General features: G+C 44.4%; 1 protein-coding gene and 1 long non-coding RNA gene across 3 annotated transcripts; one reads left to right on the top strand and one right to left on the bottom strand.

Annotated features, from left to right (window-relative positions):
- On the bottom strand, nucleotides 1-26,546 carry LOC126523607 (fatty-acid amide hydrolase 2-A). Of its 2 annotated transcripts, none has more exons than XM_050172201.3 (8): nucleotides 25,546-26,546; nucleotides 15,483-15,702; nucleotides 12,381-12,590; nucleotides 10,073-10,192; nucleotides 8,143-8,300; nucleotides 5,562-5,660; nucleotides 3,162-3,305; nucleotides 1-1,404 (listed from the first exon to the last, which is right to left on the bottom strand). In XM_050172201.3, the coding sequence occupies exons 1-8, from the start codon at nucleotides 26,260-26,262 to the stop codon at nucleotides 952-954; spliced, it is 2,121 nt and encodes a 706-aa protein (XP_050028158.2). In that variant the 5' UTR covers nucleotides 26,263-26,546; the 3' UTR covers nucleotides 1-951. The 2 variants fall into 2 exon arrangements, with proteins under 2 accessions (XP_050028158.2, XP_054922913.1); XM_055066938.1 differs by lacking the exon at nucleotides 25,546-26,546 and adding an exon at nucleotides 19,014-19,248.
- Nucleotides 3,261-8,203, top strand: LOC140219015 (uncharacterized). The gene is made up of 3 exons (XR_011895293.1): nucleotides 3,261-3,321; nucleotides 6,002-6,119; nucleotides 8,148-8,203. It is a non-coding gene; the product is annotated as an uncharacterized lncRNA (long non-coding RNA).
- Nucleotides 26,547-27,285: the final 739 nt, after the last annotated feature.

The following is a 27,285-nucleotide window of genomic DNA, read 5'->3' as shown; positions in this document are numbered from 1 at the left end:
ACAAGTGTCCAATCTTTATGAATGAAGAGATCACAGTATACATACAAACATATCACCGGTTCTGTGAAACTGAGAGTACCGGAAGAATGTAAGCTCACACTTCTCAACTTCAAAGACAATCCAAAGTACAATACGTATCAGAGCACATGGTATAACAGCTGTCCTAGTACATGCAACTGTACTAAGCTTAGCAGATGGCTAGCTCTTTCGAGACAGGAAGCACCACAAGATGCATGTGACACGTGCTGCAATGTTACACATGCACATGTAACATGCAATGTTACACATGCACACACCACACACGCCACAATGTTAGACAAAGACAGCAGACACGACCAGTGGACAATGACGAGCAGCACAAATGTAGCAGGCTCGGTATGCAAGCATTATTGCAAGGTCAGGACATTACAGAACACAATCAAATGGTGCAAGGCTGCACAGAGGCGTAGATGAACTATATTGTGGGAATCATGCGATGTTAACAGAAAAGTCCTGCAGACAAAGTGCCCAGTCCAAGAGTTCTGTTGATCCCACATACAAGTGTTCCTCACTTCATCGGCAGATGCGCAGTGAAGCGCCTGCTCCAGATGCCCTCTGCACAACACACGTTTCACAAAACGATCGGCACTAACACGAAACGTCCTGCCAACAATCTGCACCTCACCATGCCTGGGTTACCGTCACATGCGGCCAGAGTCTGCGGATCAACACCTCACTCCAACCACTGTTCACCGGGCTCCAGCCAGAGCTCATCAGCGTAATGTGCAACACAAAGAAGCAAAAACATATCTACCTCTAAACCACTTTTCACTGTTGTTCCAGTCTCCAATCCGCACCTTTGGCCCAGAAATAAGGTGAATGTGTGAGCAACAGGGTAGCAATGTCCAGCTCTTTACAAGAGGAAGGCAAAGTGATGCTGTCCGTTTCTGTAGACTGTCCCTGCACCTGCTCCTACTTTGTGGGCGGCTGATGCCAGCCACCGAACGCCTTCTCAATCTCTCGTGCCCCGTCCAAACAGAGGTGGTCCTTGTAGAAGGCAGCGACGACCTGCACGCCCAGTGGCGTGCCTGTGCTCGGCGAGATTCCCACGGGGCACTGGCACGTGGGGTAGCCGAGGACGTTGAAGATGGCCGTGTAGGCATAGTTGAAAGGCTTGAGCAATGGCTGGTAGTGGAAAGGTGCCGGCTCTGGGTGCGAAGGGTAGACAAATATGGCGGTGCCGGCTCCGAGAAGAGCATCGAGACGGTCTCGCAGGGTGTCTGCTCGAGCCAGGACTCGCGTGAGCGCAGGGTGGCCGCGTTTTGGAGACAGCCATTCCAGCAGGCAGAGGGCAAGAGCAGGTAGCGTGTGTGGTGAACGCCGCAGCAGCCAGCGTCCAAGTTCTCGCCATACGGGCACTTTTCCCTGCAAAACAAAAAAAACACAAGCACATCTAAATTTCACCGCGCAGTCGACACGATAAAAGGGTCAAACAAAATGTTTATGGTGTGTTCTCACTTATACAAGGTGTTTCACACAGCTTGAACCAAGGATTTAAAGAAAGTGTTTAACTGCCACTGGGCGAAACCAACGAAATATGGTTTACTGTCACGTGGTGCTCGTCAATATATTGCTACATTCTGCCTAATTAGTTAATTAACTGAGATAAATCACTCAAAATTTTTAATATTCACTTCAGGGTCAAATGCATTTCATTACGTATTATAAGGGTTCAGAAATGACTGATTCAATCTTTTTGTGGCAACGTAAATACTGCGTGGCACTATTTTCTGGCATTTAAAGAAAGCCCGCGAAATGTGAAATAAAACCACGTCACTGTGCTGATGCGCTATCGTATTTTAGCACTCAACTGTGCTTCAAGCCTATTGCTTATCAGGGACGACGGCGCTTCCTTTCTGTGTGCCACCGTCAAGGATGCTGACGCACATTGAAGCTCGTGCCTGGAGCCGCAGCCGCTCACTTCTCCGCGGTCCGTGCGTACAGTTCTTTTGCTTAAAGCACGGTTGAGAACGATGCAATACGACAGCGCATGAGCACGGTCACATGGTTTTATCTCATATTTCGCGGCTTTGCTCAAACGGTGAAAAAAATCACCACACAGCGTGTACACTACCAAAAAAAATTGGATCGGTCATTTCTGAATCCACTCTACAACGTAATGAAACACGCTTGGCCTTATAGTGTATACTAAAATTTTGCATAACTGAGCTAATTAATTAATTAAGCAGAATAAGAAAAATACTCCAAGGAGTGCCACATGACGGCAAACCATATGTCGCTGGTTTTATTCAGCTCCGATTAACCACATTTTTAAATTCCTTGGTTCAAATTAGCTGAAACATCCTGTATATTGCATGCAATACATTGGAAGTGGTTATTAGTCGGTGAGTCAGCGCAAGACGACAGCACAAATGAACTTAGACACGCACAGGAAACGGCTTGGAATTACAACCCAATGTGAAGCTTGTACTAGTTACGGCTAATCTAGACTCTTTAATAGTACTGCTGTATATGAAGTTGTCACTAGCTTCATTAGAGGCAATGCAGCTGTTCAGGATCAAGTGTGCCCGAAATTTGTACTTTCACGTGCTGCACTCACATTTGCAATCCTCTTGCTTTTCTGTGCCTATCCACAAATTCTTACTGCAATATACAGCTGCTTTCTCGCACAAAGTGATCAGAGAAAAGTGAACAGGTCTTTTAAGTTGAAGACAAATCAAGTTGGCTTTCAGATTATCAGTGTGTGGGAACTACAGAATTTGCTGGGGACATTTTCGTTCCCATCATATTGCAATTGAAGAAATGCGGGGGTTACTTGGGCGCAGCCCAAGTAACCCCGCCGTTAGGTGGCGTAAGCAGAGCAACACTCGCGCCATCTCTTGTACTACCCTGCAAGCATACCGCCCGTCGCAGTAAAGCCACGCGTCGAAGCCGGATTACAGGAGACGGGAGCTGTGCGAGAAAACAATATATCAGGGGACGCGTGAAAGTCGCGCATCTCCACATCGCGCGCGTTAGACTCGAGTAAATACGGTAAGCATTCACGAAATTTGAAGATTTGCCTTTAATGATAATATTTCACTGCCACAATGAACACACAATGTTACAGTAACAGTAAGTTCCCAGGAGAGAAACGTTGTGCGCATGTCAGTTAAGCTTACCTTGAGCAGCGCCAGCTCTGAGGCAAAGGAGGGCACGGCTGCAGCAGCCAGCCGAGCAGTGAAGATTTGGGCTGAGTAACGGAATTCCTCGAGGGCCAGCTCAACCACAGGGCTGCCATGCGCATCACGAAAGTACCGGGCCACCTGTGCAACAACAAGGGTAAGACTTTGCATGCATGTACAGTTAAAGCTCTACATAACGAACTTTAATATAATGAATATTCTTGATATAACAAAGTATTTAACTTTTTATAACTTCTTGTCCATAGAACGCCATGTAGTTTGAACCCGAATATAGTGAAATGCGTTTATACACGATTTCAATTTCAATCAACAAAATTTCGCTCTCACCACAAAGGAATACCAAGATAACAAGTGCAAACTTCTGTGGACGCAGGTGGTCAAATGGTTGAATTAATGCGGCTGCTTGCGGATGCACCTCTCAAATCATGTTACCATTGAAGCGGAGCAGAGTCATATTTTCGTACGAAGTCCAAGCGCGATACGATCCTAACCTGCCCCGTGTGCTGCATGGCTGTATGCTTTAGGTGCGAGTGAAAGCACGCAAAGCTGAGGCGAGAAGGACGATGGCTTGACGAGCGCTGTCTTCCCATGCAAGCAAGGGGAAAGAGGGAGGGAAGCCATAATACGACCGATCAACCACGTGCGAGCACAGGCGATGGGCAGGGAGGAGAGGGAAAGGGGCAGGTTGGCACAAGTCTCCTCTTCTAGTGCGGCCATGGCTGCGCCTGGCTATGAGCATGGCCGAGTACATACGCAGCCTGCACGCCCTGTTTTAGAGGTAATCTACCGTGCATGCAAAACATAGATGAGCTAAGATGACGTGGCATTGTGTGCCGTCTTCTTACCCATTTAGGGCTAGAGGCTGTGTAATCTCGAGTTTCAGAAAGGCATTGCGCGAGAGGCAGACGAAGCATTCGCTTCTCACAATAGCATCGTCTTGCTGCAGGCGACACTATCAGCTGGGGGAGCGGAGCGGACGCCAAAGCTTGGCTGGCTTTCCTTTTTACCGCCGACGTGTAGATATTGTCAACACAGCCTGAAACCATATTTTTCATCACCGATCCGCAAATTGAACAAAATTATTATTATTTTCTCATTCAAGTTCCTTTCTTCCAACTGCCCGATAATTCATAAATTTAGTGGGCCCTTCCATGCAAGAAAAATCCATCGGCGACTGTACTTATTTGAAAAAAAGATCACATATCAATGTAATAAAATTTCAACATAACAAAGCAAATTGCAGATCTTGCCAACTTCCTTATATCAAGGTTTAACTGTATATCTAATTCTGAATTAATATACATTTGGATAACACGTGTGTGACCACTTACTAGTCTGGCCATGTTATTTGCGTATAAGTGGTGACTTTTTAAACCGTTCTCGTGTGCACCATGAGAGACAAAGAAGGCAGATCCCTTTCTTTCTTTTTTTAATGCAGGGAGCCAGGTCGCTTCTTGGTTGAAACTGTACATGAGTGCAATGTAGCACACAACACTTCTCAAAGTCTACCACTCAGTCCAGTTGTCCTCAAGCACAACAATGTGCAGAATGCCTTCTGTGCTTAGGACGGTCTCGACTGGTGTCTCGAGAATACTTCCTTCTGACAAAGGGCGATTGTGTCCAGTCCTTTTAATGCAGTTGAGAGTTCTTTTCTAGGTGTACTGAAACGAGGACATTTACTAAGGAGGCTGTGCAATTGCCTCTTCGCTGCTGCAGTTGTTGCAAGTAGGGTTGTTGGCCATGCCGATGTGAAATGAATAGGCATTTGTGAAGGCCACGCCAAGCCACAGGTGGTACAGAAACCTTTCTTCACCTCGCGATACCCCTTGTGGAAGACGGCGCGGTAATTGCAGGTCCAGGCTTTGAAGATGCATGTTTGTAAGTTCAGTTCAGTTCCACTGTGCCAGTGTAAGCTGTGTGCTTGCATGCTAGCGAGCAAAGCTTACCGGTGCTATGCTGCTGCCTATTTTTACTGATGCTGAGGATGCAAGAAATGTAGTTTTCTATTCATCGACTAAATCTTCAATGGACTGTATTAGTACTTCAAGCAGCTGTGCTAGCATTTATAGCCTCTCAGCACCCTAACAAACCAACTATCCCTATTTTCTCATAGGTACAGTCCACAGCAAGGAAGTAAAAGCCTGTCAGCCATTGCTAGCAACAGCTGACTGCTCTTTACCTCTTTGCAATAGGTTGTAAATTATACTGCTTTACACATGTAGGAGCCCAACACCCTTCCGGGGATTGTAACAAGTGTCTGCTTGCCGATACCTTTACTGAGACTGCGTTCCATTGTGAAACCAAAACCTGACCTCGTAAGAAAGATGTGGCACAAGAACAAAGCAGCAAATCAAACGAAATGCCCAAACAACCCACCTTGCGCACAGCATCTTTCATCTCAGGGTGGACGGGCGTGCAGAGGGTGCCTCCCAGGTCATCAACCATGTAGTACACTGTCACCTTGGACCAGTCCACCTGCAGCAGATGAAGACACCATGTGTTGGTTGATTGACGGATGCGATTCAATGTCCCAAGGGTACACGGAGACTAGACAGATGCCATAATGGAAGGGTAGGCACTTCATGTTAATCTAGACCATTCAGGGTTCTTTAGCAAATGCAACCCAATTCTCAATACACGAGTGTCCTTGTGTGATTGCTCCCAGAAAGTAGCCATGGCAACAGGGGAATAAAACCTACGAGGTTGTGCTCAGCATCATAGCACAATAGCCACTCAGCCATATCGTGAAACAAGTGAATATTAGGTGTTAGCACAGCTGATGCCATCTGGTGACAAAGAATGATACCACTGCGCAGTTACCAAGGCCTCTGACACAGAGGGATGTGATGGAGGGTTGCGCTGCCAAATATTGGAGGCCATGCTCATACTAAAGGCACAGCAGCACAGCTTCGACAGCAGTAGAAACAACAAAAGGTAGGAAAGGCCACCTCCTTAATATCACTTCTATATAATTTATTTAAATGCTACCTGTTTATATCACCTTACTATTAACTGCAAACAGGTAAAAATGTGCACCAAGTGCAGCGTAGGTTTGGGGGACAGGGGGGAGGGGGGGGGGATACAATGGTTAATTCATGAACTTTAGAGGGATAGAGGTCACTGAAGTCACATAGCAATGACACAAGCTCCAGTCTGACCAGTACAGTGGTTAAGTCCACGCCATAATGTTGTTGCTAAAACACCTTTACCTTTTCCTTACAATTTTCTACACTTAAATTAAGTAAACCTGTTAGTTTCCCATGCCTTTGCTGGCTTCATTAGAGAGCTTAAGCTTGTTTGTAAAAGTATCAGCATTTGCAAAATACCAGGTTACCAGAGAGGCGTACAGCAGCAACAGCATTGGTAGCAACATATTGTGATGCAGAGCAGAGAGCACATCAGGCTAATACAGTAAAATCTCCATAAATGTATACCTTTGTAAATGGAAATTGGTTAAACAATTTTTTCTGGTTCCAGCTGTACTTCACGCCAGTGTTATTTATTCTTCTTCGTAACCCTCATCCATGTCTGAGTATAGGTCTGGGTTCCGTCATCCTCATTGCGACAGCCGGTAGCAACCGCGCGGACAGTGAAAGCTATAATTTAGCGTGCATGAAATCAGTGAGCGACTCTATCGACAACAGTGCACTTGGCGTGAACATTGGGATCAGTTTCAAAGACAGGCCACTGTCAACCTCGTCACCTCCGTTGCAAAACGCCACTCTCTGTCGTGACATGATCGCCCTGTCGGAGATTCTTTGCAGAACGATGCAGCGCTATCTGCACTCAGAAACCCCTCCATCGAAGCACCACCTATTTTATCACCAGTAGCGACGTGCTCCCATAGTTTGGTAATGTCAGGGGATGCCACCGTGTTGTTTTCACACATGGGGGTTTTGCCCTAGCGCACAAAGCCTGCCATTTCCGTTCATTGGCACGGTCACCGATTTTAGCCTTGATGATCGTGGCGCTCGTGGTTTTCAGAACCATCAATATCACCGACCGCGCGAGTCTTGCAAAATTTGCAGCTTCGTCCCAAGCGGCATAGCTTTGCGCTTTGTCAGTGCACCGACCGCTGCTTCCATGGCGCATTTCTGTGCTCCCTGAGGAAGAGAGGTAGGTTCTCGCTTTTAATGCGAAAGTGTTAAGGAGCTCGTGCCGCAGAAAATCTGGCGCCATCTTGTGGCACGCCACGCCAACTTGCGATGCTCTGAATTGGTGCGCTGGCGAGACGCGCTGCGCGATAATGGCGGCAGATACGAACTCACGTTGGCAAACTTTTCGCCCCATCTCAGTTAAGGGGAACTTAACAAAGCAAATTTCACAATCATTCTACCTGGAAAACGCTGCCAAAAAGGCAGTATTTCGATCATTATATCCGATAAACGGTGATTGGCATATCGTTATACAGTATGTTTTTTTTCTCATAGCCCTAATGCATAAATTGATACTCTGAAGTCAACTCATCGTTATAACCGATATGTGGTATTGTTATAAGTGTACTGTGCTGTATTGAGAGGATGTATGCACATAGTGCTGCACCCTTGCTCATCTTTCTCAGTAAACGCAACTACTGCTAAATGGAATTAATTCCTTTGGTCCCTTGAGGTTTCGTTTAACGAGATTCTACTGTACCGAAGTGACCTATCATATTCTACTTAACTGACGGTGTAAAGCTTTGGTAGTGACACAACCGTAGGCATACAGCCCTTTTCAGATTTTCGTTTGGCAAGGGAACTCGCACGACAAACATTTTACAAGCACTTTGCATTGGACAAAGCATCACAAGACATTGCCACCAGCTTTGCTACTGTCGTCCGGTGCTCTGGCAACTCTGTAACCCGTAAATGGCAAGAAGTTTACGGACAAGCTAAAACTCTATATTGACCATGTGCTTGGTACCGTCATCATTAACACAAAATTGTGCCCCTCGTTTTTTTTTTTATTCTTCTCGCACCTCAGTGTTGAATGGCACCAGAGATGCACGGGGTCCCGCCATGATGGCCAGCATGGGTTCGAGGTCCTGGGCATATCGGCACATGGGACCCGCCACGAGGCAGGCGTCCAGGGAGTCATCACGTGCCGGTGGGTACTGGCCCTTGTTGGACACCAGTCCTGCAGACAGCGTCAGACAACCCAGACAATTGACATATATACCAAGCAGGTTTATTAAAGCAAGACTTTCCCAGCGAACCCTTCCGGACTTTGCCGATCATGGCTGCTGCTGTCTTGCTGAGTAACTCAGACAGAAATTAATAGAAAATAATTGCACGCCTGACGATGGGACTGAATCTCGGTCTCCTAGCACCACAGCCGGATGCTCTAATTAAGCCACAAATGCATACAGACTTCTCTCAAGCCAACGCCAAGTAGATGTGCACATTATGTGCAAGTGAATTACACATCTTGCACACAAGCACCTTTACTTTTTCTTTTTCCCAGTTTTCGTGGGGGAACAGATTTGTTTGCAGTTGGACCATTCTCATACCTATGCAATATGGAGTGCACAAACACTTTCTTTGAACCAGTCATGTATGCACTCCTCTGAATCAACCCACACACATGCACATTCGCTTTGGCTACCTGACACAGCAGATGAAAACACACAGAAAAGAAAATGACAGGACAAGTTCCTCTCCTCTCTATTCCTTTTGCTTTAACATTGCATTACTTTGCATTAACAGTGTCTAAATATCACCTGGCCTGCCCTCAATCAGGACACATGCAGTCATGTAATGAAAAGAGATGGACAGATTATACAAAACGGCTTATCTACAGTTACAATAATATGCTTAGCACAATGGCATAAAAAAATTCAACAATTACGATACTCCCTAACACAAATTTTGAGCGCAGCTGTTCAGGTGTTTTGAATTCGCGATATATTATGGCAAAGAATTTGATTCTGAATGATAGGCTCCTCTTGGCAGTGGTAGCGTGGAGCCTCTGTAGCAGACGAAGCAGTTCCACCTGTTGCATCGCTCATTGTCGGAAAGAACTGGCTTTGCATTATGATTTATACTGTCACATGGTAGTGACAGTGAAGAACGACACAGCATCGAAACTGTGAGTTAAATTTGTAACTCTTTTTTGGGCGAACTTATGCGCAGCAAAACAAGCAACACTCAAGCACAATGACAACGGCAAGCAGAGTCGGCGATTGTCAAAAATCTGATCTGTGGGTCAAGCACGTCGGCTTTTATATACATGACTCGTCGAAGGTGACAGTGTAATCGCTGGTGCCCCCGTGGCTTCCCAAAAGTACTACACAACTCGCATCACACATACAATCAGATTAAAAAAAGCTTTGGTGACAACAGCCAACGGATATAACTATCGATAACATTTTTGAAACTTCTGATACATGCAGGCACGTTGTGTGTTGAGGGATAAAGTTCAACATTTGTTAGCCGGTGAAAAGCAGTGACTAAGAAAGATGCACAGATGATGTGCGGTCCTCTGGCACCATCTCGTAGCGATTGTCACAGAACCTGTCTTGCGCGGCACTATGCTTTTGTTCTCGCGCTTTCCTCCTTGCACTCTCTTCAATATTGCCACCTTTCATACCCCACTGCGCTCCACGTTGCTCTTTCCGTCTTTCGCGGTTGTGCTCGTTTGCTCGGTCATGCCGATGCTCACCACAGGAACGGCTGCCGAAGAACTGCGCTCTGAAACATCATCTTTCTGGCAGCCACACTGCAATACCAACAGGATAATGCACTATTGCAGGTAAGGCTTCAGGCTAAAGTTGTCAATGAAGGCCTACCAATGATGCGCACAGTTCTGCTGTATGCCCTGCAGGATGTCATAGTGTCACAGAGTAGCCCGACTTGCAAATGAACAAAAGTGCAGGCAGCAGTGTCAGAACACAGAAAAATGTGTCTCACCTCTCGTTGGCTTGTGGCCAAAGATGCCGTTGAAAAAAGCTGGCATCCGTATGCTGCCGCCGATGTCAGTGCCAACACCAATTACGGAACCAGCACTAGCGATGAGGCTTCCCTCACCCCCTGTGTGACGATAGTGCCACGTGGCAAAAAAGTGAGATGCAGCATTACAGTTGCAAAAGAGCACTACGGACAGGGCACAAGCAAAGGAACAAGTGCAGCAAATAATGTAAATATGATTGATACTGTACTTTGTCATTCAAATTTGATTTACAGCAACAGCTGATCAGAGGACTTCTGAGCTCTGGTCATGGTATTGGTGCTTTGTTTGTCCCAGAAACTCTAAGACTTCAATCACTACTAACTCCTTGCTTTTGGTTATTAGCATGAGCAGAAGCCAGTCATAGCTCACACCTTCAACCATGACACATTATAGTAGCAATGGTTGCTGTGCCATTAAAATATAAACTACTACGTCTAAAAGGCAAACATAAATGAGAAAATGCTTTGTGAGTGGTGCAAATCCTCCGCACTTCTCACTTCTGAAAAAGAATGAACAGACATTGCCTGAAAAAAACTTGATGAGAAATAAACATGGGTTTCATTCATATACAATGTTTTGGTGAACTGCAGGACACAGAAATCAAGCTATCAATTTCTTTCAAAAGCATCGAAGAATGTTATACAACTAGTGTGCAAATGGGGATGTAATTTGGTTGTGCTTCAAATTTTTACCCAGGATGCATGTTCACAAGCAGGTGCTTGCCAAAGAATTTTAGAGGCCATGTTTGAACTCTGCAAAGTTTACACTAGACATAGTGTTGCTGAGTTCACATTGTAACATGCATGCAGTCATTGCTATCAAGGGCACTGCCACTAGGCTCTCACTCATGTTTGTGATCCCACTTTTCATTTCTGCAGCGTGATTAACCACTTCGACAACATCAATTCATTAGCCAGCACAGCCGCATTGTGTGGTCACAATGCAGAATCGAATGTATGAATCAGACATTGACATGGCCCAGTTGCCTGATGGAATGGGCTAGACAACTTATTGTCTCCTTATTGTCTTATTGCTAGACAACGTATTATTGCCTTCTTGCACTGTTGTTGAACTGCTGCTGTTTTATGTGCTGGAGGGGTCCTTATATCTTAATCCATTTCCTTTCCAGGATGTTTTCTGGAAAAATAACCGTTAATTGAACATTTAACCTATTGAGGTTCACTGCCATGGATGTTTGGCAACTGCATGCTTCAAATAACTTTTTTTTCTTAATAAAGCATTACCTAACGCCATTCAAAGATGCTGCTACCTCCAGTCTAGAAGCAAATTCTGTCGTATCACTATTTCCATACATTTTCTGTCTCTAAAGCAAAGCAGGGGGCAAAAACATATATGATCAAGGCTGTGCCTATGTCTGCTTTTATCCAAACTATCGCAAGCACACTAGACAGGGTGCATGGCTATTTGACAGCATGTATCCTTGAGCACTGGGATAAATTCCCAGCCACCTGTTGTGAGAACGGTGGTGTCCCAACATGGCCACCCCGCCCTACATGTGAAGCATCACACTGACCAAGCATACCTGTGCCAGCAGGAGCAACTGGGCTCAGTCCTGGTTAACCTCCCTACCTTTCATTTATAATTTGCTCTCTCTCTCTCTCTCCTCTTGTGGGCAGCATACAAGAAGTGCAAGTGTTAACAGGTGAGACCCAGGCAATCCTGCCTACTTCGTGCTTTGGGTCTCTGATTTCTAGCAGGTAGCAAAGTCTCAATTGGTGCTTTTTTCCAGTATTTTCCCACATGTGAGAACTTTTCCATGTATTGCCATGGCAGCCACTGCAGCCACTCAAACCTTAGCTAGTAACTAAAGAACCCTGTTTACCTAGAGTACTTTCTGCACGTAATTCCTCATTGATTGTCTATACAACTACCTGATTAGCTCAAAGCATTAGTTGCAAATGCAATAAATGTTTTCCCAATGTAACTGTTGTAAACGTCCACTGTTTCCTGAATTGAACCACAGTCATGAGGTAACTGCAGTGCGTGGAGTGTTGAGGCATACTGCCATTTGTGCCCCTGCAAACCTGCAGCAACAATAAATTTTGCAATTACTGGCACAATGTGAAGAAGTGGTCTGTAGAGATCCTGGAACATCAGTCTGTGTTTTATCACGTGGGTCAGCAAGTTTTTGTGCTAATGAATGATCCTTTTACCTGCTCATCTGTGACAATCACAAGTGACGCGTTGATGTTACCATAACAAAACAAACACACAAACACATAACTGCAAGAGCAAGCATGAACTGACCACTGGATCCGCCACAAATACGGCGGCTGTCATAGGGGTTGTTGGTGCGTCCGTGCAGGTTGTTGTACGACTCCCACCACATGCACAGCTCCGAGATGTTGGTGAGTGCCAGTGGGATGGCACCGGCTGCACGCAGCAGGGCCATGCCGTCTGCATCCTGTGGAGCACGGAAGCCTTTTCGCAGCACCAGACCCGAGTCCTGCAGCATGCCTGAGGTCGCACAAACAGGATGGCAATTAGGCAGGATAGTTCTCGTCAGTCTGACATTCAGCAGAAAAAAAAAAGTGACCAGAACAGAGTCATTTTTCTGTTACTATATAACCTCATTATGATTAAAAGGGCTATAAGAAAGCAATCTACAGTCAGACCCGCTTATAACAGTACCGGCTACAACAACACGCTGGATTTAACAATGAGCAGCCTTGGCAACGTGAACTTTTGTGTGTGTTCTAAGGTAAAATAAACTGCTTACTACAACGTTCCCCTGCCGTGTACTTTGTTATAACAATTAAATCTGGCTGTTGATGTCTGCACCATAACCAAAAGCGATGACAAATTCTGGAAAAAGACCCGAGCCACTGCACATGCCTGCATGCCGTGCACACCAAGTGCCCACGTCGCACAGCTCTCTTCCGCATCTCTTTCACACTTCTGAAACAAGAGACGACTGCGCCAAGTTGGCCAACAGCGCCAATGGAGAGCAACAGGTCTGCTTTGTCTCGGTGTTTACGTTTGTCTCTGTTGCATCCTGGCGTCCCTCCCAGTCACATGGTCCCAACACGAGTTTGGCCTCCCGGCTTCATTGTCTCGCGACTGTACCAGAAAACGGCTGATCTTCCCTCGATCACCAGATCACCAGCAATGCACGGCGCAACTTGCAGTGATTGATAACGCATCGGAACTCTGAGTTCCTGCATGCAGATGATGCATTAGAAACTTTGGAACAACTGACTGATGAGGCAATTGTCACGAAGGTGCTAGCCATGGATAGCGATGGCAACAGCGACAGTGTTGACGGCAACGGTGACATGGTTGGGCAGGCTGCCCCAGTGTTGTTGCAGGAGCCCCTGCAGATGATTCAGTCCCTCCAGGGTTTCATTTTCACGAGAGACCTTCCGCTGCACTAAGTGATGCACCTGGATGCCCTGGAGAAGGATGTCAGCAAGTTTCGCATAAAGCAGGCAAAGCTGACGGACATGGCTTTTCTTATGCAAACAAGTGAAAAGTGTACGTAATTTTCTGTCTAATAAAATGTTTCCATCCTCCCTTTGTTCTTTTTTTTTTTTTGTGCAACCCAGTTAAAACAATTACCGGTTATAAAAATGAAATTTTCTTGGCACTTCAATACTGTTATAAGTGGGTTCAAATACATAATGAACAAATTAAATTCAATTTATTAACTCATTTTAGCAAAGCAAAGCTTCCCTAACACTGTATATAGGGAACAACGTTTTTCCAAAGTGAACATGGAAACCATGCAAGACATGTAGGACACTGCTATGCATGGTATTTTAGCAACACTATGTCCCATAACATCTGGAAAAGCATTGCGCAACAGGCGTGTACAAAAATGAGGACCCAGGCTTGGTGGTGCAACATGAAGGATGGTCTTTTTCAATGCCATTTTTCAAAGAAATATTAGTGATAGCGTCAATTTTCTTCCGAAAACAAGAGTTTCGCAAACATTATTATGGTTTTGAGAACATTAAGTGTCTGCATAATGATGCCTGCACTTCTGTTTGACAATTGAATGGGGGCTAAAACTTTTGTCAAGCTGATTCCTCAGTATATAGATCCTGCTCCTCCTTACAGGCAAAGAAAACCAGAGAAACTGAAATGCTTATTCGAATCAATGTCAAGCATGCATACTAGAAGTGCACAATCATGAACAAACGAGAAGAGAGTGGGTTAACCGAGGGTCCCGATTTTTATTAGTCATATCACAAGAAGCCAACAAACACTGACACCAAGGACAACATAGGGGAAATTACTTGTGCTTAATAAATGAAATAAAGAAATGATAAATTAATGGAAATTAAAGTGGATGAAAAAACAACTTTAATCAGACTCCCATCAAAGGTCGAAGATTAGACTCCCACCAAAGGCCGAAGGTTAGACTCCCACCAAAGGTGGAGGGTAGACTTCCACCAAAGGTCGAGGGTTAGACTTCCACCAAAGGTCGAGGGTTAGACTCCCACCAAAGGTCGAGGGTTAGACTCCCACCAAAGGTCGAGGGTTAGACTCCCACCAAAGGTCGAGGGTTAGACTCCCACCAAAGGTCGAGGGTTAGACTCCCACCAAAGGTCGAGGGTTAGACTCCCACCAATTTTGGTGACATTGAATATTTGTGCAATAACACCGGACAGGAAATTTTTCGACCCACAAGCCACTTCAGGCTCTCACCTTAATATATGCTTATTACAAATAGAGGATATGATGAAGATATTTGTGTTGGGTGTGACTTCATTACACTATCGAGGTGCGACCGTCCTTGGAAGCAAGGATATGAGAATTGCATGATGGGTTTGGGAGGTTATAAAGGCCTTAACTGAAAAAAAAAGCAGAAAACAAAGTTCAGAGGCCTTCCATGCCAAAATTACGATATGATCATGAGGCACGCCGTAGTGGGGGAATCCGGATTAATTTTGGCCATCTGGGTTTCTTTTTACGCGTACCCAATCCATGGTACATAAGCGTTTTTGCATTCTGCCCACGTTGGAATGCAGCCACCACGGCCGGCATTGAACTTGAAATGTTGAGCTCAGCAATCATAATGCCACAGTGCTATTGTGGCGGACAAGAGGCCGTAATTCCATAAAAGGCATAATAGAGCTCATACTTTGCCATTCACTTGCCCTGTTCCTTTAAGGAAAAGCATCAGTTGAAATATAGTGGTGGTTACAAAACTTGCACTGCAGAGCCAAGATAAAGCATCCTCAGCCATATTGACTCTTAATAAATTTAATAAAAAGGAAGAAACAACAGGCTATTGTAACAGAGTAAGCAAACGGCCCTGTTTGCTAGAGATTGCTTCTTACATTGGTGTAAAGAGCTACGCAACGTAGAGCAGCGCGACGCACTGCCATGCGTCGTGGGACTGACCTTTGACGGCATAGCAGTCCTTGGTTGAGAGCGGCACCCCAAGGAAGGGCTTGTCCTTGGCCAGCTGCTCCGGTGTGACCTTACCGGAGGCCACAAGCTGGTCAGCGGCTTCAGCTTCAGCTATGGCTTCCTCATACCGGTCCTCCACCACAGCATTGATCACAGGCTGCACCTCTCGGATGCGTCGCATGTATCGCTCAACTAGATCCACGCTCTTGAGCTGCGTAGCAGAAGTAGCAGAGGAGGAATAGATGAGCTGCCATGAGCTGATGGCATTTCAGAAGCAGACCATGCTATGACAAACATGGTACTAGGGGAAAAAAGTGTGGTACACGAAGGAGTGAATGAACAAACCAACAAAAAAGGGTAAGGCATTTTAAGTCAGTTGCAGCTTTGATGATAATGATAATGATGCTCATGGAGTTCAATGGCAAGAAGGCTACTATGGCCATAGAGTGTCAAAATTATGGCGATTGTTAGGCTCAATGCAATGAAAATAGATTATTGGTGCACTAAAGTGGGGTGAAAATGCTGCTGTATAATGTCATATTGAAAGAAAATACAGTACTGTATATTTTCATAAAAGCATATATGTTTAATGGTCACAAGCTGCAACTTTGGCAGATGTGATGCCTCCTGTAGCACAGAGTTGCATCACAGCATGCTAAATAAGCCAAATTTAATATTTAACTTATGGAAGCTTCCATTAATTATGATTAGTTATGATTAGATTATGATTAGACAGCTAAAGATACGTAGCTTAGCATGCATGAGGTGAGGACATTGTGCAACAGCTGAGCATACTGAATCAAGTAATATTACATTGCTTACGGGACAGTTCTCCATAAACATAATTTTCTTTTTAGTAAATCATTGGCCATGAAACTAAAGCCAGCAAATACAAGCTTTGCTTGCTTTATAAATGCTACCATTTGGTTTCAGGCGAGTTTTTACATCCCACGACATACAACCAAAAGCGTACAGGATTCCTGTCCACAAAGTAATAAATGTTTGTCAGCACAATTGTTCAATACTTTATCTTGCTGCTTAGGAACAGAAGTGCAAGACTAGTTCTGACTTGCCTATAAGTGTTAACATCTTCCAAGAAAAATTGATAGATCCAAATTCTCACACATCAGGTCCACTTTACACAGTATGCCAAGGCATATCACGAGTACACCATATTAAGGCATACTAGCTGTTCTTGGGCACTTTCAGAAAGTAAATCATCATCATCATCATCATCATCATCATCATCAGCCTGGTTACGCCCACTGCAGGGCAAAGGCCTCTCCCATACTTCTCCAACTACCCCGATCATGCACTAATTGTGGCCATGTTGTCCCTGCAAACTTCTTTATGTCATCCGCCCACCTAACTTTCTGCCGCCCCCTGCTACGCTTCCCTTCCCTTGGAATCCAGTCCGTAACCCTTAATGACCATCGGTTATCTTCCCTCCTTCTTACATGTCCTGCCCATGCCCATTTATTTTTCTTGATTTCAACTAAGATGTCATTAACTCGCGTTTGTTCCCTCACCCAATCTGCTCTTTTCTTATCCCTTAACGTTACACCCATCATTCTTCTTTCCATAGCTCATTGCATCGTCCTGAATTTAAGCAGAACCCTTTTCGTAAGCCTCCAGGTTTCTGCCCCATACTTGAGTACTGGTAAGACACAGCTGTTATATACTTTTCTCTTGAGGGATAGTGGCAACCTGCTGTTCAAGATTTGAGAATGCCTGCCAAACGCACCCCAGCCCATTCTTATTCTTCTGATTATTTCAGTCTCATGATCAGGATCCATGGTCACTACCTGCCCTAAGTAGATGTATTGCCTTACCACTTCCAGTGCCTCGCTACCTATCGTAAACTGCTGTTCTCTTCCGAGACATTGGCCGTGACTTGAATGAATGGGAAAATGCGAGCACAAGAAAATGACAAACATAATAGCATATGGAAGTAGGCCAGCAGCAATGCTAGAAGGATCGCGAACTCAAGTGTTTAGGACCTGCCAGGAGGTTGGCCTTGACTTGATCAAAAATTTCAACCTGTTTTCCACAGGTGGGATATTAAACACAGCAACAGTGACACATCAGTGCCTGCACACAGCAAAAATAAAAAGCCTCTGAACTTCAGCAAAGTCATCACTGAAACGCGGGTGCTGAACTAAAATATGCGTTTTGTCTGTCCTTCAATCTACCAGCAGCTACCAGCATGGTCCCCTCTGCTGTTGAGGTGTTCAGAGTAATTGCAGAACTGAAAGCTGAATATTTTGTCAGTGAACACTGTGCATGTACTTGCAACAACACCACTTGCTTCTAAACAGTGTGGTGAACCTTTCTTGCAAGAACGTAGCTAAACTCAACAAAAATATATTAAGGATAGCTCACTTACACGGCTCCTTGCCATAACTTTTAAGTATGATGACATTGTTAATATGGCAACCTCATGCATAGCTTCAAACCAACAGCTTCCCCTATTTAACGGTTCATCAAGGTTGTACTTAAGTAGGTCTTAATCTCTTTTTTTCTGTTTTCCAAATGAGTTAAGGACCTCAAATAATGTAGGTGTGAGGTGTACTTATGTTCACTTCTGGTTCGCTGCATTGTCTACCAGGTAGACTCAAGTCCACTCGTGTCTTGCAATACCTCATAGTTTCCTATTACTGGAGCTTCAGGATCACTTTTACTGCAATGACGCTGCTTATAGTGTTGAATGTACAACCCAGCTATGCAATAATGGTGATATTAGATCAAAATAAATACATCTCCACTACAGCCTACAAATCAAATAAACCCTACTACATCCGTCTGTACTGCTCAACAACACAGGCTATTCCTCTTGTCTTGCAAAAACCACCTCCATTTCTAGACACATACAATAATTCCTCTGTGTTCCTCCCTTGTGGCCTGACCAAGAAAGATGAGTTGCTACTACGCAGGCTTTTTTCTGAGGAACAACTTTTTTGCGATGCCTGCTATGTCACCCTGCCAAGTGATAGCCAGGCAGCCTATTGCAAACGTCTACATTAAATTGACGCTAAATATATATAACTAAGACCTAAGTGGCCCCCATTTTTAAAAGCAAACTACAGGGTTACAGAGAATGTAGGAGCCCCCTTTTTTAAACAGGGATGGAAGGGCTACAGAGGGCACGTGGAGGCTGAGCATGGAATTGGCCTGATGGGGTCAAATGAAGCCCATCTTGGGCTGTCCAGAAGAAAATGTCAACAGAGTCAGTAACGTAACCAGTAACGTGACTTCCTCATTCGCTTCCCTGACAACGCTTAGCAGAGGAGCTCAGGCAGGAAGCTCATTTACTTTCAATTCGCAATCTTCCTCGTTTCTCTTTCGGTGTATGGTGATGCAACGACACACGACACGCACTGAGTAATCCACTTGCCCTTTCAAGAGACCCCAATGATGAGCAACTGCTGAAAGTGACACAAGATGATGTTCCGAAATTGCAAAACCAGGCAGAGTTGAATTACGAAATCAGGCAGAATTATACAGCAAGCTGGCAATAATCACCAAAAGAGAGCCACCCATCAGAAGAGCACGCTTGGTCCACTCGCTTGCATCAGAGGTCGGCACTTGGCGTATTAAGCGGCAGCTTCGCACGGTGCTTTTATAATGTGCGAAAATTAGTGCGCGTCAAACGGCAGTGGTGAAAGACAAAACTCGGCAAAGGCCTTATCTGACAAACAACTGTTTCAAATGCACATTTATAGCATTCCTCACAGCACAGAATTCACAGGAATATACGGCCACCTTTAGGAAAGAAAAAGAAAGCAGTGTGCCATCTTTTTTCTTCATGTCAATCATTCATGAATCCAACTTCCATACTTATAATTAAGACATTATAAGAATACAGCTATTAGTGTATTCCTATAAATTGGCATCTAATACACATATATAAGATAATCTAAACGAACTTCCATCTGGCTGATAGCACAATCAAAGAGACCGTTACGAGTGTCTTTCCTCAAAAAAGGTAAAAGCTCCACATAATCGACATGTTATGTGCTCCACATAACACACACACCCATACACATACAGTTTGCAAAAACAAAAAAAATGACTTCACTATTAACATGTGCTTATCTGATGCCCCAGGACAAAGATTAGTTTCAAACTAGCTTACAGTGTTTTTTTACCCTTTAATAAGATCTCAAAGGTTCATCGTCTTCCGTAGTTATTCTCTCTCTCTCTTTCTTCATTGGCATGTGCTTAAGGTTCCCAATGTGAGCTATGAATTGCAGCTCTGGACAACAAGGCATGAGTGAGCATGCAATAATTCATTTCAAAAAGTGCGCCAGAACAGGGAAAAAATCTGCAAGGAAAAAGTGCAGGGGCCTTTACAACCCTTCCCACAAGCCTCAATCATTGCAATTACCTCATTGTGCTGGCACCCACACATGCGAGGCCATTTATGACTAAGAATGGGGGCTCATATTCTGCAATTTCCTCAAGTTGCCCCATCGTCCTCCCCTCCTGCCACCCGCTCAAGGTTTCAACCACAATGGCACCTCGATTCAGTTTTAAAACGGGTAATTTGCATAAAGAACAAACAAATGAAGCCCAATTCAAGGCCGTGCGCTTGCAAAATAACCAAAACTTTCAAATGTCTCCTTCACGATATGCAAACATCAACTATATGAAGAATGCACCACCAACATGATTACATTTTATCACCCACTTTTAGACAAAAACTAACTAACATATATAAGTTGTCTTTCTTTTCTGCTAATGACTGATCACTACAATAAATTGCAGTCATTAGCAAGTTGTGATGACAATAGAGGATCATCAAATTGTGCTTTAATGACTCTAGTAAATGCTACTGAATTTTTATATTTACGTTAATTTCCACTTTGTGAACACTTCGAAGTTTTGCAATGACAATATCTTTTTTGCTTTGTTTTTCTTTGCATTTATAAGTCTATACAAATAAGTTATTCTATTCTGTTTTATTTCCTGCTTGCTAAACTGCACTTAATTTGTTGTATGTGCATTTTATTTTGCCCCTCCTGCTTGAAGTTTCTGTAAGTCTGCAGTATTAAAAAATGAAAATAACTGTACACAGAAACGTGCAGCTGAATGCTAGCTTCTTTACAACGTCCTTGAATCGGATACTATTACTCTAAATAGTTAAAAGGTAAACAAAAACCCGGGGGGTAACAAATAGGGTAACAAATTTCCCTAAGAGATCAAGAAAAGGAAAAGCAAACACATAATTGTAAAAAAATAGCATTAATTTCACCAATGTTTAAAAATGGTCAAAATGAGGATGTGACTTGCACACATGTAAGCGTGTTACTAGATTAACTTTAAACACTTTCAACATCATTCTTTCTCCAGAGGTGAAAGATGTATTGCTTGCCACATGATATAACTGCATAACCTTAAATAAGAAAATGCAAATCTTTATATTTTGCTTAATTTTTCATAAGATTACTAGCTGCAATTTTAAGAAAGATGTGTGCTTAACTAATACCTGTATCTTTAGTAGACAACTTCTTTTATTAAGCAATAAAGTAACCTCAACTTTCTCAAAAACAAAGCAAATAAATAAATAAATAAATAAATAAATAAATAAATAAATAAATAATACCAAAAATACTGCATGCATCCTGTTCTTTGCACCATCAGGCATGATGAAAAATAAAAGTACCACGTTCACAAAATTCGTGCAAAACCTGCTGCAATTTCACTAACTCCCTATTTTCGAAACTAGCGGCATACATGTTCATGAAAGACTGGGTATCACAGTTTTCTGTCAAGCAAAGCATTCCTACAAGTGTTGAAAACAACATCCAACCTTCTTTTCTTTCATGGGTCATACAAAATTTCACACTTCTAGCAAAAGAAAGAAAAAAGCCTGCGCTACAGTTTTTGAATTGTGTTATCAGCAGCCGACGAAATGCAGGTAGAAGTCAACACAGGGTCACATTGTGTTCTGCTGGGTAGCAGATGAAAAAAAAAATCTCACTAAATGTTTAGATAACATTATACGAGCACAGCGCTGAGCTCAGCAAACATGCACCTGCCAGTGTGAAGCCAGAACCAACAGAAGCTGTTGGCAGGTAGCAACAGATTGTGAATGCTTTTTTTTAGTGCACTATCAGTGAAAAAGAACCTACTTGGATGCTGACCACTGATTGACTACATGTGGATCGAGAAGATTGGTTCTGCTGGAATTTTCTTTATCGGCAGAAATGGACTACCTATTGTATTCGAATCAAGCCAAAGAGTGAACACAGCAGGTTGGAGGAACATCTACTCGGCTACAACGGTCCAAACACGAGAAAGTAATTTGAAATCCATGGCATCGCATGGGCATACCCACGCTGGTGTTCTGAACAAAATTTAAAGCAGTAGTTTGGTCCTAACTTTCTCTTCTGGTAATCAATCAACCTCTTATCGTGATATTAACGAAAACAGTCTTAAAGTGATACTTCATCAGTCGAAAGTGATTTAGTGTTTCTGTTTAGCTTCCCTTTAAATTACCCATCATCAGGGTTTGTCAGAAATCTTGGTTATACACTTGGAGCTTCTTACAAGAACTTTTGAAAAGATAATAAAATTTCATTAAATCAAACATCAAGTTGAAGAGTGTCGGAGAAAACAAACCTGTGAATGTTAGGCGACATAGTTTAACGAAAACTTTTAATCATATTGTTAATAACCCTTAGCTTGTGAAATAATTTTTTTCCAACTTCATTGTATGCTGAAATTTTGCAATCATTTGCCAACACAATTCATCAACAATGTAGTGGTGCCTTAAGAGGGTCACTTACTGGTAAAATTGAACATGCCAATCCTGCCAATAAATTTTCTGCAAGGCCACCTTTTAAAGAATGGGCCATTTGTGAAAATCAAAAAAGAAAGCTTTTTTTTTTTTACTGTATATTAATGCTTAAACTCAGTCAGGTGAAACATAGTGAAAAAGTATACTCAGAACGTGTCAAATGAAGAGGGAGAAATTACGTCTGCTCCCCACAGCAGTTTTCCCATGAATGGAAACCTGAGAACTGGCAGAAGAATGATTTCGGGGATAATTAAATTTGTGACCACTTTCCAAAATTTTGCCATTAAAGTGATTTGTTGCTTGTGTAATCTAAGGGATCATTCCTCTGTAGCTTTTTTCACAATTCGAAAGGACGAAGACGTTAAGTGGCTTGCTGTCTTACCACCTTGTGCTAATACAGAGAAAGTGCATAGTGGAGCCAGCAGAGAAGGAACGGCTAATTTAGTTATTTAAAAAAGTAATACATAGTCCAATTCATCGCTGTGGAAACAACATAAAAGAAGAACCTTTAATACCTTTCAAACTGCACATGGCTACTGAAACACTATTAAAGCTGATGCACTGGTGAAATTAACAGCTGCTGCAAGGACACGAAGCACAGACTTTGTAGCTATAGAGAGACTAGATAAAAGATACAGCCGCATAACTCATGCCATGAGCTATCAACTGCAAGTGTTTTGAAATTCGTTCTTTCTTTTTGTCTTCCCACCTGTCTAGCCAGACATTGGGCGAAGTTGAGCTTGTTAGCGGTACATTAATGACTTGCAACATGAAGTGAACAAGTCCTATCTAGTCTGAGCTGCAATGGAGTAAAAAAAAAAAGGCATTGTCAACAACTTACGTCCAGCTGCCCTGGAGCTTATAGTATTATGTGACCCCTCTGTTTGACTCTGGATATTTTTCTTATCTTATTGCTATGGCCATTGCGATTCACTTAATTGTGGTACTTAGTCTACTGTAACTTACTCTGCTGCTATGTTTCACCAGTGCAAATGAGAAATGTGACAGGCCTCGAGCAGGCATGCAATCCTGTCTTTCCTGTGTTTTATCTCTCACTATCTCTCAGCAATCGGATAACTGCACTCAACTTGATAACCACGATCGCCCTTCTAATGGACTGTACGCACTGGCCCTGGAAACAGTAGCAATTGAATTCTGCTTAATCTTGTGTGCACTTGTATGAGTGTAGGAAGAAGCTCTTACAAAATGCAGCGAAAATATTGATTTTCCGCTGGCCAATGACATGCTCAACGTTCTCAACCAGCCAGCAAAAAGACGTGTGGAGAAATAAAGACATAGCACATACTGTGCTATATACAAAATCATAGCCAGGTGTCCTTCATAATCACAAGGCTACATTGGAACACTTTGCTTTTGCATTTCGATGCAGCTATATAAGTGATATGTTTTAATTGTAGCATCGATTCACCAGCAAAAGCATATATACCATACCAATTAATACCGATAGTTACATATATTTAAAAGTTGGTTACTCCACAAGATGTTCCTCAGTGTCAAAAACTGTCAAAAGTCGTATCGATGCAGCTGATTGCTGTGCAGCAAGGCATTTATGATGCTGCACGAAAGGGATATACATTTTGCACACCACTAAGGCAGCAGCTCATAGTGTAAACTTGAAGACAGGTTCTATAACACTAATATCTGGTTCAACAGCAATTATAATGGCAACAGCCTATACCAATTTTCGCGCACCAACAGGCGCACAAAACAAGTACTACATGGCAACATGGGCTCATCCTGTGTTGCCGTATCACGAACACTGGTAACGTATTCTGCTGCCCATGACACAGTTTGGCAAGGAAGCCTGCAATGGATGTAAGGGTATGTGTTGTTTATAAGGCACCTCGACATATCAAACGAGTGCGTGCGTTCAATTCTGCTATCAGAGTTTCCCATCTGTGCGCGCCTTCCTCGGACGTGAAAACATCAAAGAGGGAGGGAGAGAGAGAGAGAGAGAGAGTCACGCGCGCTTTGTCACTGCTTCATCTCTGGCAAGGCGCCCTTTAATTCGCATGTCTCGGCCAATGCCTCCTTTCTCGGCTGACCAGCCTTGACCGCCTCTCGACTGCTGTAGAGTTTGAAAACCAGTTTTTCTCCGATTTCGGAAAGAGGCAACACACACATGCGACAGTGGTACGCGGTGGTAGAGGGAAGGAAGCGTCAAACAAAAGGCTATATAGAGCTCGCGCAAGAGCCACTGTACCTCACTCACGTTTAGAGCACGTTGCACAAACGATCGTCCCGTGTGTCTATCTTTCACCGCCTCCGGCGAATATATATACGGAATTAGAATTACACAGGTGTTTGCTGCGCGCAAAAGACGCAGATGCATACATTTTTCAACGTCCGCGCGCGGTGACTCACCACTGCGACATGAAAGAGAGAAACGGGCCTCTGTGGCAGTCGAAACCAAACCGGAGCTAGTTTTTCTACATTCCCGTCTTTTATTTATTCCCGATCACGTTGCCGCCGGGCGAAAATATATATCATATAAGGTGTGTCGATATATGACATCGTCGCTGGCGCGTGCCAAAATAAGTATGATCGACGACGCTGGGCGGATACTTCCTTCACACGCGCACGCAGTGCGTTTCGCAAGGGACGCGCGCGCGCGGCCGATTGGCCCACCGCGAGAAAAACGTTTCGAAATCTCGCCACAGCTACTGCCGTCGAGCTACTGCGTCACATTTATAACCAGTTTAATTATAAACACCTTAATGGTGCAGCGAACGCAGCCGCGCAACGATACGCACGCGAGCGCGGAACGTGCCACGGGTGTTTACTTAGGAGTACGAAGAGCACACGAGCTCGCAAGAGGCGCGCCGAAGCGGCCCAAGTAACGTGGGCATGTCCGCTTTCTATAGAAGCGTGAAATATCAAGCAACCCGAATATCTGAGAAAAGCGGCGGGTGCGCGCAGCTGCGCAAGGCACGCGAATGTTGTCTGCGCGACCGTGCGGCCACAGCTGATACGCGAGAATCACGAGGTCTCTTTCCCTTGAATGTTAGCCCAGCTGGCACAACGCAGGCGGCCGGACATGCCTGGCGGCGAAGCCACCGCTACGGTGTCGCCGGCTGGCTAGACGTTCTCCAATTCAAAACAAGAGAGGGCACCGCGAAAAGAGACGTCGCGATCTTGAAGCCCGTGACTCGCGCACCGGTGTATTATGCGTGCAAGAACAAAGGAACGACGTCGTCACGGCTCGGTTAGCACGAAAGCGGGGGGTCTCACCTTGCCGGTCCTGATCTCTTCAGCAAGGACAGTGGCCGGTTTCAGCAGTATATCGTCGGTGATCGGAGGCAGGCGCTGCGGCTTGCCGTGGATGAAGGCGAACAGTGACGTGAGGAAGAACTCGTTTAACACCTTCACGTAGCGGATGACGATGAGCAGGCACTTGAGCACCAGTTTCTTCATGGTGACCATGTCGTACAGCTTTCGATTTTGAAATAGAGAAAGTTGCTTGTAGCTGCCGTTGACGGACTTCCAATTAAGAGCACTTAGGGCGGCCGAATTGTACGCGCCGATACGCAGGCTCTGCCCAAGGATTTCTGTGACGCTGTCGAAACAGCTGCTGAAGTGGTACAGATACGGCGCGGCTGCGCTGACGCTCAGACTCTGAGAACCGCCGCGAGTCGCGAATGTGCCAGTCCTTCGACAGCTCGAAGCGGCCGTGCAAACCCCAGCGAAATCCCGCCCGCTATGTTCTGAAAGAGAGGTGGCGGCGGACGGGCGAGGGAGGGCACCATTTGCCGCCTTGCCTAAGCGCTCCCGCTGACCTTGAGAACGATTCGATTCACGCACCCGATAAGCAAGCGACACTCGGTGACGTCGCAAGGAGCGAGAGGGCTGCCAGCTCGAAGCGCTGCACGCGCTGAAGCGGCGGGAGGTTTGAATTTTGAAGCGAGCCGGCTGCCCTAAACACGGACCGCAATAAATGCACGTTATCATACCTCGTGCAGAGTGTGAACCCTGCGGTGCTATGAATTAGTCTGCTTATCGCAGGTTCGTTGAAAAAGGTGTGAACAGCGTTAATTAATGAACAAGGCGCTCACAGCGGTATGTTTTGAACAAGTAGGCATGCCCTTCCAAAGAAAACAGCGCAGTCATCGCTCAGAAAATAAGCCATACGCTATATTTCACCTGCACCCACGGAAATGCAATCCAAATCAGCACCGTTGATTTGGTTTGGTGCCTATGGATATGGCTCAACCCACTACGGGGGATCGGCCATGAATCGGGCGGCAGTAGGCAGTAGTAGGCGGCAGTAGAAATTGTAATGAATGAATACTAATCGTTATTATCAATTTATTATCAATTTTCAGGCTGTATTATTTCAAATTTGAAGTTAATATTCTGTGTTCATATTGAGGAAAGTAAAACAATTAAGTTAACGTGGCAGTCTCTTTGTTTCACTTACAAAATTAAATATGGCATCAAGTACTTTCCCATTGCAGTGTCCTGGTGCCGACGCCCCGCGAGAGTATCACGGGTGGCGTAATATCCTATCCTATAGTTGGCGAAGGACATTCTAGGAGTCGTTTTCTGTGCACGTCGAACCTACGACGCTCTATAAAGAAATGTTCCATAGTTTCAGGTTCGTTGCAATAAAAACAATGAGGGGAAGATGCCGAACCAGACCTGGCAATAAAAATTAAGCATTGGTGCTTTCACGCATTCTCGTGAATGAAACTTCAAATTTTCTTGTTGAACACCCCCTGCTGTACCAAGGGAAATCTAAATCGGCGTTATTTAATACGCATGATTTATCATGTTCTTCCTGACCACAAAATTTTCTAAATCTTGCAGCCGTGGTGTATGCCGAAGGTTTCAGGATCTTCACCGCCGACTCCGTTGACTCAGCCCAGATAAGGATGGTGCTGATGATAACAGGTCTGGCGTACGTTTTTCGTTTTCTTTCCGCCGCGCGTACAGCATCGAGCTTGTTCACGTTGTATGCGTAAAAATTTCGCA

Source organism: Dermacentor andersoni, chromosome 6 (assembly GCF_023375885.2).
Source record: "Dermacentor andersoni chromosome 6, qqDerAnde1_hic_scaffold, whole genome shotgun sequence".
NCBI classification, from domain to species: domain Eukaryota; kingdom Metazoa; phylum Arthropoda; class Arachnida; order Ixodida; family Ixodidae; genus Dermacentor; species Dermacentor andersoni.
This window is presented reverse-complemented; position numbering and strand designations above follow the sequence as displayed.

Coding starts and splice junctions, on each gene's coding strand:
- LOC126523607 (XM_050172201.3), bottom strand. CDS start 26,262: ATGATAACGTGCATTTATTGCGGTCCGTGTTTAGGGCAGCCGGCTCGC. Junction 12,591..15,482: donor GGACTGCTATGCCGTCAAAG/GTCAGTCCCACG, acceptor GTGCGACCTCAG/GCATGCTGCAGGACTCGGGT. Junction 3,306..5,561: donor TGAAAGATGCTGTGCGCAAG/GTGGGTTGTTTG, acceptor GTTGTTGCACAG/GTGGCCCGGTACTTTCGTGA.